Consider the following 13,699-nt stretch of genomic DNA (forward strand, 5'->3'; position numbering starts at 1 on the left):
GGGCGGACAAGGACAAACAAACAATTTTTTTTTCTGCCTCATTTTGTTTCACACCTTCTCAAATATAATAGGCACAGCTGAGAGGAAGTGTTCAAACTTGCAACAAGTCGACCTTTCCTTCTCTTCAAAGGTGAAAAAAAGTACCTAAAACAACACAAATGTATCATACAAAAGTGATCAAAAATCAAGGAAAAGGAAAGAAAGAAAACAATACACCTCAAAAACACAGGGCAAGTGTTTTACTGTGTGCCGCTAAGGAGAACCAGTCCACACCTTCCCAACTAATTAAGGTAACTTTTCTCACTTACAACAATGGGGGAAGAAAATAATCACCGTAAGTCACTGATGAGATAAAATGATAAGTTTTACACACAAATGACCACCAGCAGTGACCAGTTACCTGAACTAACACTTTGGAATGTAGTTTACTTGTAAGTGTAAGCTTTTCATGTAATTGATATTAATTTATTATCATTAAATATTTTTCTTTGAGTTTAAATTTTAAATCACACTGTCCACACAGTGAATAATACTAGTAATAGTAAATCTTCCAGTTTGCAATTATGAAATAATACAAAAAAAAGCAAAATCAGGAAGTGGGAGACCATGTTAAGGTTAGCAACTATTTTAAACTGTTGCGATTTGGCTGCTTCGACCAACAATTACCTTGTCTACCCTTAATTTGATTATCCACCAAGCAATAGTTTTACTACTTTGGGCTAGTGGGTGACACCCCTATTATGTGAATGCCTTACATCAGGGCTTCCCAAACTTTTTTTTCCTGTGACCCTAATGTCATGAGAAAAATATGGCTTGACACACAGCAAAATGGTGGTCAACAAGTTTGGAGCAGTGGTATTTAAGATCTTTTAAATGTACAAATACTCCTTTGAACAATAGTCACTTACATGTAAAAATACAGTGACACTGCTACATGTGACATGGATATGTGCATGTTATAGGTTTGTCACGTCACGTCTTTATACTTGTTTCATTCATGTCAGGTATGTCAGTTTGAAGAAGTCAACATACATGAGGCATCATTGTCATACACCCAGGGCCAGATTTACCATTGGGCCAATGACTCGAGCCCAAAAATTTTTGCTGTGCTTGTTCCTTTTTAGCCCGAAAACACCATGTTTTGGACCAAAACATGGTAAAATTGGCCCTTTTTATAGCAAAATTCACCTTCATTTGAGACTAAAATTATCTGAAATGAAATTAGTAAAATTGTAAATTGTACTGCTTCCGCCCCCACTGTCGATCTTTTATAGTAGCAGTAGGCCCCCTATTTTGTAAACCAAAATTTGGCCTCTTGAGTGCACATGCCTTCGTTACAGTGAGTTTGGGGCCTCTAAATTTTGGCCTGGGCCAGGGCCTCAAAAAAAAAAAAATCTGGCCCTGCACAATCAAAATAGGTCAATGAATATCCACAAATTGGCTATTCCACTTGATACCCATACACCCAGTATGGAAGACAAGACCTTAATCTTCCACACAGGGAGTGTGCATTTCAAATGGGGTTACCTGAATGGGTGACTCCATTTGAAATCTGCACCCCCTATAGGAGATATAAAGGGCATATATGTATATTCTGTATGAGTTGTATGGAGTTCAAGTGGAATAGCATATTGCTATCAACCAATTAATCATGGACTAACACGCTAACTTTAACAACAAAAAAAGACAAAAAATAATGACTGGCTACGATATTAAATGGCTACTATGGTTACTATTGAATTAGGTGGACAATCAAAATTTTACATATGACTGGTTAGGAACTTACTTTTCTATAGTATTATGGCCTTGACAAAATGTGCAAGCTTGCAGATTTCAAAGTGAAGTTCTGTGCAGTCTGGCAGAAATATTGCATTCAAAAAGAAGCCACCTGATTTTCAGTTCCTTTCACTATTTGAAGGCACTATAAATTAAAAATCACTTTTAATATAACAACTAACTTTTCAATTTAAGGTGGTACTACACCCCCTGATAAATGTTACCAGTGTGTTATTATTTTTTGAGAAAAATGCAAAAATAGTCACAAATTTATCAAGGGGTGTAGTACCACCTGAAATGCATTTTTAAAGAGACTATTAATGCCTTTGTTTAGAAAATCAAAATGATTTTTTTGAAAACTTATAAACTCACAAAATTAGTTTCTATACTTCCCATGTGACATTTTAATACAGGTTAAATATGAAGCATACAGTTTGCATGCATCAGTAACCAGGTAACACTGGGGCACTATGGCAATATATTTTCATACATATATATATATATTTGGGGTAAATTGAGTACAATGGTGACTTTTCCATTACAGTCCACTTTATCATTGCAATCTTTATGTACTGTACTTAGCTTGTTGCCTTTTGTACAGGTTAATGTAAATCTCTGCCATTCATGGTCGTTCACAGGAATCCATTTTCTTAGCAAATATCGGTGTTTCAAAAATGGACTGTGGAACCCCTTCACTCTTGTTGCTCCTAAACAACTGTGAAACACTGATTGGCTTATGGGGTTGTCTTTTACAGTGCCTATGTGCCTCTAAGTTCTTGACCTGTGTCACTCTAGCATTTTATTGAAAAAAAAAACTTGTATATCTAGCAAAATGAGCAGAAGTCATTTTTAAAGATTTTCAAAATGGTTTCTCTTGCGGGAAACATTGTATAGTCTGCTGAGGCCCACTGGATGAGATACTAGAGAGATTTGTGTAAAACAGCTAGACTTCACCTATTTTTCTGCTCACTTGATGACCTAATCTGACCTTGATCAAGTACAAGAATATATATGACTCATGTCAAAAGCAGACACTTTTGGGCAGGATCGTAAATGGAGAAATAGCTAAAAATCTGCCTGGGGTGATTTTTTCACAATTTGGGTTTGTTGCGAATTTGTGATGTTATTAATGTTAAAAATATTGTCTGATAGTTTCAGACCGGAATATAACTGGCATCTTGTATTTTTTTAGACATTTTTCAAGGTAATTCCTACTCTCAACATTGTCAATAATATTTTTAAAGGCCGATATCTCAATTTCCAATTTTATATTACCATAACTTACAAACTCATTATCTTCACTTAGGAATGTCCGATTTCATTGGGGGAAATGGCTTTATGGAGCAAAATATCTCTATATTTAAGATATGTAAAAACCTCAAAATTTATCCTGCCCAAAAGTGTCTGATTTTGACATGACACGTCACATATTACATTAAAAACTGAGAAAATATGTTTTATATTTTGTAAGTCTACAGAGAGCTGTTTACATGTGTGCACCCAGCTACATTTATGTTTCAGTAAACTCAAAATTCCACATATTTTAGGCTTTCCCGTTTGCGTGATCATGCCTTTTCTTATCTTGAATGAAGAACAGCGCCCTCATGTTATGCACCTAGTATTTTTGACATGGGCAGTTTAACTTGCAGCAATTGAAGTTACAGAAGGCAGAATATCATTAAAACTCAAGAAATCACACATCACAACTAAAATTCCCTACAATACTTCTAAGTAAGAATTTTAACAATGATATTTGTACCTAAAAAATCCATATCAAACACCAGAGGCAAGCACAAAATGTAGAATGTCTTACATGGACAAAATTTCGCAAACAAACAAGTGGATGACCAGAGATCAGTCATACCTGATGAAAGTCCTCCGATGTATAGGACGAAATATTGTAGTGAGTTAAAATTTCACTTGGTTTTGTCAAGCATAATGTCATTTCGTTTAAACTTATTAAACCTTCAGCCATGCAAGTTTCATAAGCAGCCAATATTGCAAAACTAGCTTGAAACGGTTCACTGGTTCCATCCTGGGTTTGGGTCAATTGGCTCTTCCAGTTATAATACATACACTCCCAATTAAATACATGACTTCAATTGCCCACACAGGGGGTGTAGATTTCAAATGGAGTCATCCTTGCAGGCAACCCCATTTGAAATTCACACTCCCTGTGTTGACAATTAAAGGCATGTCTGCTGCAGGTGGTGTATGGATTTTAACTGGAATAGCCCATTACGCCAGATAGTCATCTGGCTGCTACGTGATTATTAAAAAGAACAAATATATCCACAAAAATCTCTCATTATTGCTTCCAGAATTTTTTATTTTGTTAAGAAAAGATTCACAATACTACATTGATTGGGGAAGAGATTTATTAAATGTTGACACTGACCTGACAGTTTTGCATATCAAGCACTATATACTGTCTGGCAAATGTCCAAATTTTGGTTTTGTAATATGAAAATTCAAAAATATAATAAGTTGATAACTTTTTTTACACAACATATATAATATATAGCGGGATATCTTAACTGTATTTATTTTTCATGATTTTTATGGTTTTGAACAGTTTTTTTCTTTTTATTCATGGTTCAAAGAGATCTACATATTCAAGTCATATTGTAACATTTGCTGAGGAGGACGCCCTCAATATTTTTCACATTTCTATTTTGTTACACGATTACAATGTACTTTATTAAACTAACATACCCTGCAAAATCAAGACACTCGGGTGCTGTAGTTATGTCAAAATCTGAGATTTTGAGTAAAATGCAGGAACCATCATTTAATTATTACGATGGAAATATTAGACAGACAAGTATGTGATGTTCATAATGCAGTACATGGCGTGTGGGACGGTCATACACATATCAAAGGACCGTACCGTAGCATGACCGATGGGAGTGACACACATTGGTGACATCGGCTCTGGTAGTAAATTCAAATTCTCTTTGCTTTATCAGTTTTTTGGCTCAAAATTAAAAGGGGACATATCTGACAGTAAAAGCTAACATATTATGAAAAAGAAATACAAATCTATTTTTATGGAAATGTTACAATATGGCTTTAAACCCTAGGATTCAAATATCATTGTTGCGCTGGAAAACCTCCTATGTGTCATTGGCCCTTGAAAATGTTAAAAGCAAAACCCCTTGTGTAACTGGTTGTAACAGTTTTGTTTTAAAAATGTTCAGGGGCCACAAACACATAGGAGATTTTTCATGCCCAACGACGACATAGTTCTGATATTAAATGCGAAACGCATCAAAATATCAACCTAGTGAAAACTTCCCGATATACACTACACAAAGATATATTGTACAATTCAAATAATGAATATACCTACCATAGAGGGCATAGTAGCGCTTTATAGTACAGCATGTTTAAAGTAGACCATTTTCAAAGGAAGAATCAACAAGAATAACTTGATGCATGATCAAACAAGAATTTATATATCATAAAAAGAATAATAGATTTAAAGTATTAAATATAATGTTTGTATTGTAAAAGAAATATGAAATTTTTAAACTATTATCTGAACAACTGAAGTTACTTTTTATGACTGGTAAAAGAATAATGGTTATTTTGGGAATAAAAACTCCTGTACACATTTAATTCAAACTTTAAATCCAGGTGGTGGTCGCATTGCATTCTCTAAATTCAGTAAATTTTCATTGTCAACCGTGTAATTGAATGGGATTATTTTGAATTTTAAAACGCTTGAAATATCACAAACAAATAGGCCTATGTTAATAAATAATATAAATACAAGCTCAAACTGTTGGGGTTCGATAATGAACCCCACAAAACTAACCGAGTATATGGAAAATGCCATACGGCCGGGCGGTTTCACAAGTTGCCGGCTCTATCATGCCACTCGCCGCCTGTTTAAATCCTTAGTTCAGTGACTCTCAAACTAAGGGTCACAATTCATTCATGGATTGCAGTCTCTATCCAATTGGTTCACAAATAATAGCATTAACCTAAATAGTTGAACTTTTCTGGAGAGAATGATTGCAGGAAGTTGTAAAATAATGTTATGAACCCTTTGGTTAAAAACTAGATTTGACCCCTGTGGAAATAATGGTTCGGTCCCGATACGATAGTGATTAAATATCGATATAATATCGATGTTGCTACGCGTGCTTTGTTCGGATTGTGTACCATCGTGGCCCAATCGGCGATTGTGTCTTGGCAAGGCTTTGTCCGATTTGTTTCTGTACCAACATTATTCTGTCAGAATTCACTCAGACAAGTCGCATAAAAATTTTGGTTAATTTATTTCCGTCTGGGGTTAAATGCACTGTACCAGACATACAAATGTCTATTTCACTTAGCCTGGTAATTTTTATCTATACGGTCTCCTCTCCTCTTCAATCTATCAGATAAAAGTTTTTACTCAATCATGTGAGTGGAGTATCTGAATGATTGAGGCCCAGAATATCTTGTGGATGATCTTCACATCTATTCATCAAGTAGGACTGGACTACAATCATCTCCTAATAGCACACTGCTCACTATACCTGCACCATCAAAGTTGAAGATTTGGGATTGTGCTTTTCATGCACCAAAGCTATGGAATTCAGTCCCAAAAGTAATCACAGAGACACCTTCCTTCCATCACTGTTTTTAAGACAAGGCTAAAGACTTGCCTCTTTGATGAAGTTTGCTCTTACCCATGAGTGGAAGGTTGTGGGTTTGAACACCACTGGTGTCATAATATTTTGCATTTGGACAAAATTGTTTTCAAATTGTCTCTCTTCACCTACAATCAACAAAATTAATAGTTGGCACACCTTGACAATATGTTGGAACTCTTCATTGCCACTCTGATAGTTAAGTGAAATCAGTATAACTATGTTTGATGAGAAGTACAAACCTTCTCCTTTCCCCTTCCCTCCCCCATTCCCCCTCAATCAATGTTGGGGAGACTGGAGAGCCCAATGGAAAAAAAGCTTTCATCAACATTGAACTGGTGGAGAGGGGTGGCAATTTACATTTAGTATGCCAGAGTGTGCCAACATTAATGTCCTTGATTGTAGGTGTATAAATAGGTACCTGCATAATATATATTGCTGTGAAAGTAAAACACTCTCATTATGCAGGCCAAGTGGCACCCTACAGGGGAGTCTGGCCCAAATGCCAAGGAAAAGGAGACGAGCACTTCAGTCTATGAGCATGACTTTACCTGAATATTACTTTGCTGTTGCGACAAACGTCAGTACCTAACAGGTCATTTGTAACTTTTTCTAATATATTTTTTTTTTTTTCAATTTTTTCCAGGTCATTACATCTGCTATACTTCAAAAGAATAACAAGTATTTTTCGGGTCATTAATAGTCAATAATCCATAATTAGATGAGACCATCGATTACCAAATCATAATATTATCTCACAAAAGGCATGGCAACACCAAGGTCGTACTAGATTAAAAGATCTTGACCGGCTGTGCCAAGTTTATTTTCTTTATTAACTTTTGTTTATTCATCATTATTTCGCTTATTTTCACTTGGTTGCAGTTTATGCCCAAATTGAACACTTTTTAGCACAATAGCCACCTTCTTCGTGTGTTACGTGCAATTTTTCACAAGTAACTTACTACTTGTTCAATTAGGTTATTATGGCTATTTAATTGAATACTATTTCCAAGGATAGATACTTCTATTGTGCTGATTGTTGTCTGCACCAATAGCAGTTTTTATGCTATATTTGGGATATTTGTTGATTTCCAAAATCAATGCACATTTTAAAGTTATACTTCATGTACAATTAGCTAATAGAGTTAATTAAAATAAAGTATCTGCACTTTATGTCTTTGTTTTTTGTTTTCTAATAATTGTGGGGTGCATGTACCACAACCGAGGAAGACAATATATCACTATAGGATGTAATGAGTATCATTTTTTTTGCCTATAAGCCAAACAAACTTTACATGTATACTATGCCGTCCACTGCTGTGAATGTATATCAGCGCGTTGACCTCACATGTGTATCTGCCGACGTGAGAAACATGTAGTTTAAAAATTTTGTTGACCTAGTACTACAATATACATTATAGCTACATGCATACTAACAGTATGGCCTTGTATATTTTCAAACAAATACGATTATTATGTACCACAAACAAAACAGACTACCATTTCACAGGCAGGGAAGTTTAATAGCATATAGCTGTTTACTGAAGCTATTGGGCTATTCTATTTGAAATCCACACTACCCCTGTGGAAGATTTTGGAAATATCTTCTACAGGGGGAGTATGAATTTCAAATGGAATTATCACATTAGGCAGCTCCATTTGAAACTCATTCTCCCACAGGGAAATATTCAGGTTGAATCTTTCTCAGAGGGTGTATGAAATTCAAATGGAGCTGCTTATCGTGTTCACTCCATTTGAAATTATATTCCCCTGTGGAAGATATTTCCAAAATCTTCCACAGGGGTAGTGAGGAATTCAAATGGAATAGCCCATTGCTATGAACATGGATCGCAAATTTGGCCGTACTCACACAAGTATAAATTCCCAACATTTAAGCCAAGGATACTACTCCAAAAATGACATTAAGGTTTATAACCAAGGAATGGCTAGCACCTGGAGTATGGTATCAGGTCTGCACAAAATATGGAATCCAGGCAGCTCATTCCAGGGAAATTTTGGGATTTGGAAGGAAGTATACTTCCCATGTGAGAAATGCATAAGAAATTATGGGAAATGTTGCTGTCTTGGAGTGAAATTTAGATTATCTTCCCAGTAAATAAAACATTTTTCCAGCCCTGCTGCTTTTTAGCCTTTTATCATGAATCTTCCAAATTTGCAAACACCAAATTAAAGGTGCCTAATCCTAAACCTATGGATGTACAACCTCTACGGTGATTTGGCCACATTTACACTGGTTTTCTGACCTACCACCCCAATTCTATCAACCTATTCTATCAATCTTATAATTTATCATATATATGCTTGTTTTGAACTCTAGTTGACCTAATCAGTTCCCATACCTGTTGGTTATGGTTGCACACCTTCACAGTTGACGGTGTGTCTCTTTGATCACTCAACTATGATACAATTGTATGTACAGTTTTATGTGTGCGGTCTGATTAAATTTAAAGTATCACTATGATAAAGGAACCTTTTTATGCCAATGTCCCAGTAAAAGTGTGACCTTTTATACTAAACCTAATGAGCAAAATGGACATTTTTGATATTTATTTGACTTTGAACGATCCTGATGAATCTCATCAATAATGGACATATTTGTTTCAAAACAATTTTGAAATTATAATAAGACAAAAATAAAATACTTATGTTACCCTTACCCACCCAACCAGATTTTTTTCAAAATAATGGGTCGGTATTCTATATACATTTTTTTTTGTTGGATAAAAGAAATTAGGAAATTTAGGTGAAAAATCAAACAGAATCATGCTTTTTATTTTATATTAAGCAGCTAGTTCATTTGGGGAGGGGCAGCAGGATGGTCAAGGGGCCTCTTGATGAGGCTCAAGTCTACCTTTTCCCTCCTGTACCCTCCTGGTTATGCCACTGAGACATATTATGTGACCTAACTATACCAGTACTTACCTTTTGAGTTGAAGCACATTCTTTGAAGATGGTGACATGAAAGTGCCAACTGCTATAGTGGTTTAAAGTATGAAGTGATACCATTGCAATGCAGTGCTGTACTGTGCACCACCGAGCAAGAGTTTTCTGCTATTCACAGCTGATTATTTTACACACTTGCATGTAATATGACTTGATCTAACCAAGCCAAATGAAGTATTTTGACATTTTTAGTCATCATCATGGACCTACACAGTAACAAAGCATGCTTCACTGAAATCCCAAATCCCTATAGTCTGTCTCATCTCAAGTTGAGAGTAACACCAATTTGGATTTCACAGCAGTAGATTGAATCGTGCACGCTGACTTAATCCTGGGGTCATATACACACGTAGACGGGCGATTTGTCTGTACGCTGGTGACGCAACCACATAAATGCTCTGATTTGATTCTACTCCTGCAAAATTCAACATGGCGTTACTCTCAACTTGAGACGAGACACACTGCAGAATAATTGGTTCTAAAGTAACAAACATTTACAATGTCATAATTACTCTTTATCATTTTTTGTTTCTACTCCCAAATTCTGCCTGCTGGCCTGATTGTATCAGCTTGCTTTACATATATTACCAGGAAAATACAAGCGCATTGTGGCAATTAAACACAAAGTTGCTTTCACTTTTCTTGTATTCTCCTGACTAAATGCAATCCACACATATCCAACTCAAGAGGCTTTATACTTATAGATTTTCCTGTGTCCCCTAAAATGTATGATTAATTTTGCATTCAGTCATGTGATAAAGATTCAAGAGACATCGGAAAGATCCAAGCTACTGCCTTGACATGTGCTTCTTTTCTAAATAAGTACACATACACATGTGCATGTATGTACATGCATGTGTCAGCACCAGGGTGATAGCTATTTTAGTGCTGGGTAGCATTTGATGAAAATCTTGCATATTTGATGCCAAAACTGACCATATTCTTGACTAATTCAATACAATTGTGCATGTTTGGTCTCTGAGTGGTGGGCTCCAGCTGAAATTGCAGCCGAGTGGTGGGCTCCAAAACTGAGTGGTGGTGGGCCACCGCCCACTGTAGCTACAACCCTGGTCAGCACATTTACACATACCCATGTGCACTCATAAACAATGAGCATGTTCATATCAGAGATGCCACTTGCTTGTTGAAAAAATCAGGAAGTTGCGAAGCGTAGCCACTCATTCATTGCCAAAAACTAATCCTGAATTTTTGGCTAAAAATGGCAAAAATCCGGAATTCCTGATAAATCAGGAAAAGTGGCATCTCTGCTAGATATATGTGTATAGTTTCTTACCCTGGGTATGGATCCGGTATGTTGAACCTCTTGCATAGTAGTTTATCCGGATACCACTCAAAAGAGTCCCGTGTCAGCTTGCCAAACATCTTCATCTCGGCTGCTTTTGTTTGGTCATTCTTGTCGCCCTACATGATGGAACAAGGATAAATGAAACAATTACTTGATGAATGGGCTATTCCATTTAAAATCCACACTATCCCTCTGGAAGAGTTAGGAAATATCTTCCACAGGGGGAGTATGTTTTACAAATGTAATTGGTCAGAGTTAATCATTTTGAAACCCATACTCCCTCTGTATTATGGCTTTACCAATATCTTCCACAACTGGAATGAGTATTCCAAACGGAAGTTACCCAATTGTCTATTCTATTCGAAAATTATACTCCTCTGTGGAAGACTTTAGCTAAATCTTCCACAGGGGTAGTGTGGATTTTAAATGGAATAGCCCAATATGTGAAAAAGGTAAAGATTCACAGGATGTGGTGCCCATCCAGGGTTGCCAAACCCGCGATTTGATAGCCCAATTGGGCGACTTTTGACAATTTTCTCCGCGATGACTTTTGACAATTTCCTGTCCCATAGAAACCAATGGTTAAGAAAAAATTGGGCGACTTTTTCAACATTGGCTCCCGCGACTTCCGGTAGTTTCCTGCCCCATAGATACCAACGGTAAAGAGAAAAATTGGTCGACTTTTGGATTATTTGACCCGCGATTCGGGCTAAAATCTTTTGGCAACCCTGTGCCCATCTCCCTCTTTTCAAAGTGATGAGGCCACCTGGGTGGAGAGAGGCAATACGGATAAAAGCCTTTTTGGCATATTTATAATGTTTAGAAATGTCCAAATTTAAATACTGGAATCAGCATAATTTATTGTGTTTTTAGAACAACAGAGCAAGTTTTAATTAAAGTCATAATTACAACATTAATCCCCAGAGCTCCAAAATTAAGCGGCTAAGATAGCATGTGAGATTTCTCTCATTTTACCTCAGTATTTCAGCTTAAAATGGGCAGGAAAACCTTCCTAACTGTTGCTGCTAATATTATTCCATAATAATTTCACATTTGAAAAAAATTTAATATTCGGTGCTGTAATATTATTATTTATTAAATTATATAAATATATAAAAATATATAACATATTAAAATATTTATTTATTGGAATTGCACTTTATCTTATTGATCTAAAAATATTTAAAAATTAAGTAAAAAAAAAAAAACAAACTTTACAAGTGTAATGGCAGATCACAATTAAACAAATCTACATTAGCGACATTTCATGGGGACATGTCCCAACCACTGTATAGCAGCAAATTTTCACTAAGTTTTTATTTTCACGGTTAATCTCAGAACCGGAAATTTAAAAGCACACAAAAATCATTTTTACCCACAGGCTTTAATGGGCTATTCCATTTAAAATCCACACTACCCCTGTGGAAGATTTTGGAAATATCTTTAACAGAGGGAATATGAATTTCAAATGGAATGAACACATTAGGCACCTTAATTTAAAAATCACCCTCCCTCAGTGGAAGATTCAGGTTGAATCTTTCTCAGAGGGGGTATGAAATTCAAATGGAGCTGCCTTTAATGTGTTCATTCCATTTGAATTATACTCCCCTTTGGAAGATATTTCCAAAATCTTCCACAGGGTAGTGTGGATTTTAAATGGAATAGCCCAATGTGTAAATGCAAAACTGTTCTGAACAGTTCAATTAGCGAAAAATTATTACCGCTAAAATATCACACTTGACAGTAAGTAATGAGCTCAAATTAAAAAGTGTCAGCTGCAGATTGAGCTGTTAAACATGAAATAACCTATAAAATCAATACAATAAAGTTTATTGTATCTATATAGCATGGGCTCGGGAAATTCCCGAGAGGGCTGTATCTTACAGGTGAGCAGGCACACTGTGTTTAGATGGTTAAAAAAGGTGGCGGTAAAAAAGGGACATGGCCACAAAAATTTCATCTTAAAGCCAATTTAATTGAAAATAATTTGATCACCATAGGTAATTGCATAAGTGTTTACAAATAGTAATAATTTGTTACTAATATATTTGAGAAATAGTGCATGAGAAGTTGAACGAAATTATGTCAAATATACAGATTACTTTCCTGAATGTTCCCGGCTTCAGGAAAGTAGGATTAATGTTATGCACTTTTCTAAGGTATTTATATTAAAGGATTGACTCAATAAATGTATGTAAATTTCTCTTGAGAAATTTTCTCTTGAGAAGTTAGGCTACGTTTGATGTATTGGAACGGACCCTTTCGGTCCGTATTTATTGGATAAGCTGAAGTTAAATCCAATTCTGGATTACAAATAAATGGAGATACTCCTGACGGATATGCCTAGCAAAACTATTGAGTAAAATGTGCTTTATTTCATCTGGGGGTAATACATTGAAAGTGCTATAATCATTGATCCTTTGTTTTATATCATATATTTGTATGCAATCAAAGTGGTAATCATAGATCAATAATGTATTCAGAAAGTGTGAAGTACTTAGTACATGATTGCAGCCCAATGTATGATGCTAACTCTGCGCTGTCATTAAAACACCAAGTGCTACATGTATACATCATAGGCTTAACTACAACTACCACACTTCAACATGGCCAGCTCCTTCAAACACACCATCAAAACAAATTTCCTCAACTGTGCCATTTGTTTGGACACATATAGTGATCCTAGAGCTCTTCCCTGCCAGCACGGATTCTGCAAGCTGTGTTTAGAGCAGTTAGTGACCACAAGCAAAGACAAGAAAACTCTGGTTTGCCCTACTTGTCGAGAAGTGGTGAAGATATCAAAGGACGGTGTGAAGGATCTACCTGTGCATTTTCTTGTGAGCAGTTTGAAGGATACAGTGAACATGGAAGAAAAGGTGAGAAATAATGATACAAATTTAAAGATGAAGTCACTGAAACAAGATATCCCTATCATGCACAGGGAAATTTGGATATGTAAATTTGTCCTCACTTGTAAACTATGGTATGTACGTCAAAAGAATTAAAATGT

The 13,699-nt window shown here is 35.8% G+C and overlaps 1 protein-coding gene across 1 annotated transcript in view; it reads right to left on the minus strand.

Annotated features, from left to right (window-relative positions):
- The window catches only part of LOC140135619 (G patch domain-containing protein 1-like), a 172,498-nt gene that overhangs the window by 135,627 nt on the left and 23,172 nt on the right, over positions 1-13,699 (minus strand). The window contains exon 12 of the mRNA XM_072157188.1: positions 10,678-10,805. Coding sequence (XP_072013289.1) covers positions 10,678-10,805 — 128 coding nt within the window. The remainder of the gene's footprint in view (positions 1-10,677; positions 10,806-13,699) is intronic.

Source organism: Amphiura filiformis, chromosome 16 (assembly GCF_039555335.1).
Source record: "Amphiura filiformis chromosome 16, Afil_fr2py, whole genome shotgun sequence".
Classification (NCBI taxonomy): domain Eukaryota; kingdom Metazoa; phylum Echinodermata; class Ophiuroidea; order Amphilepidida; family Amphiuridae; genus Amphiura; species Amphiura filiformis.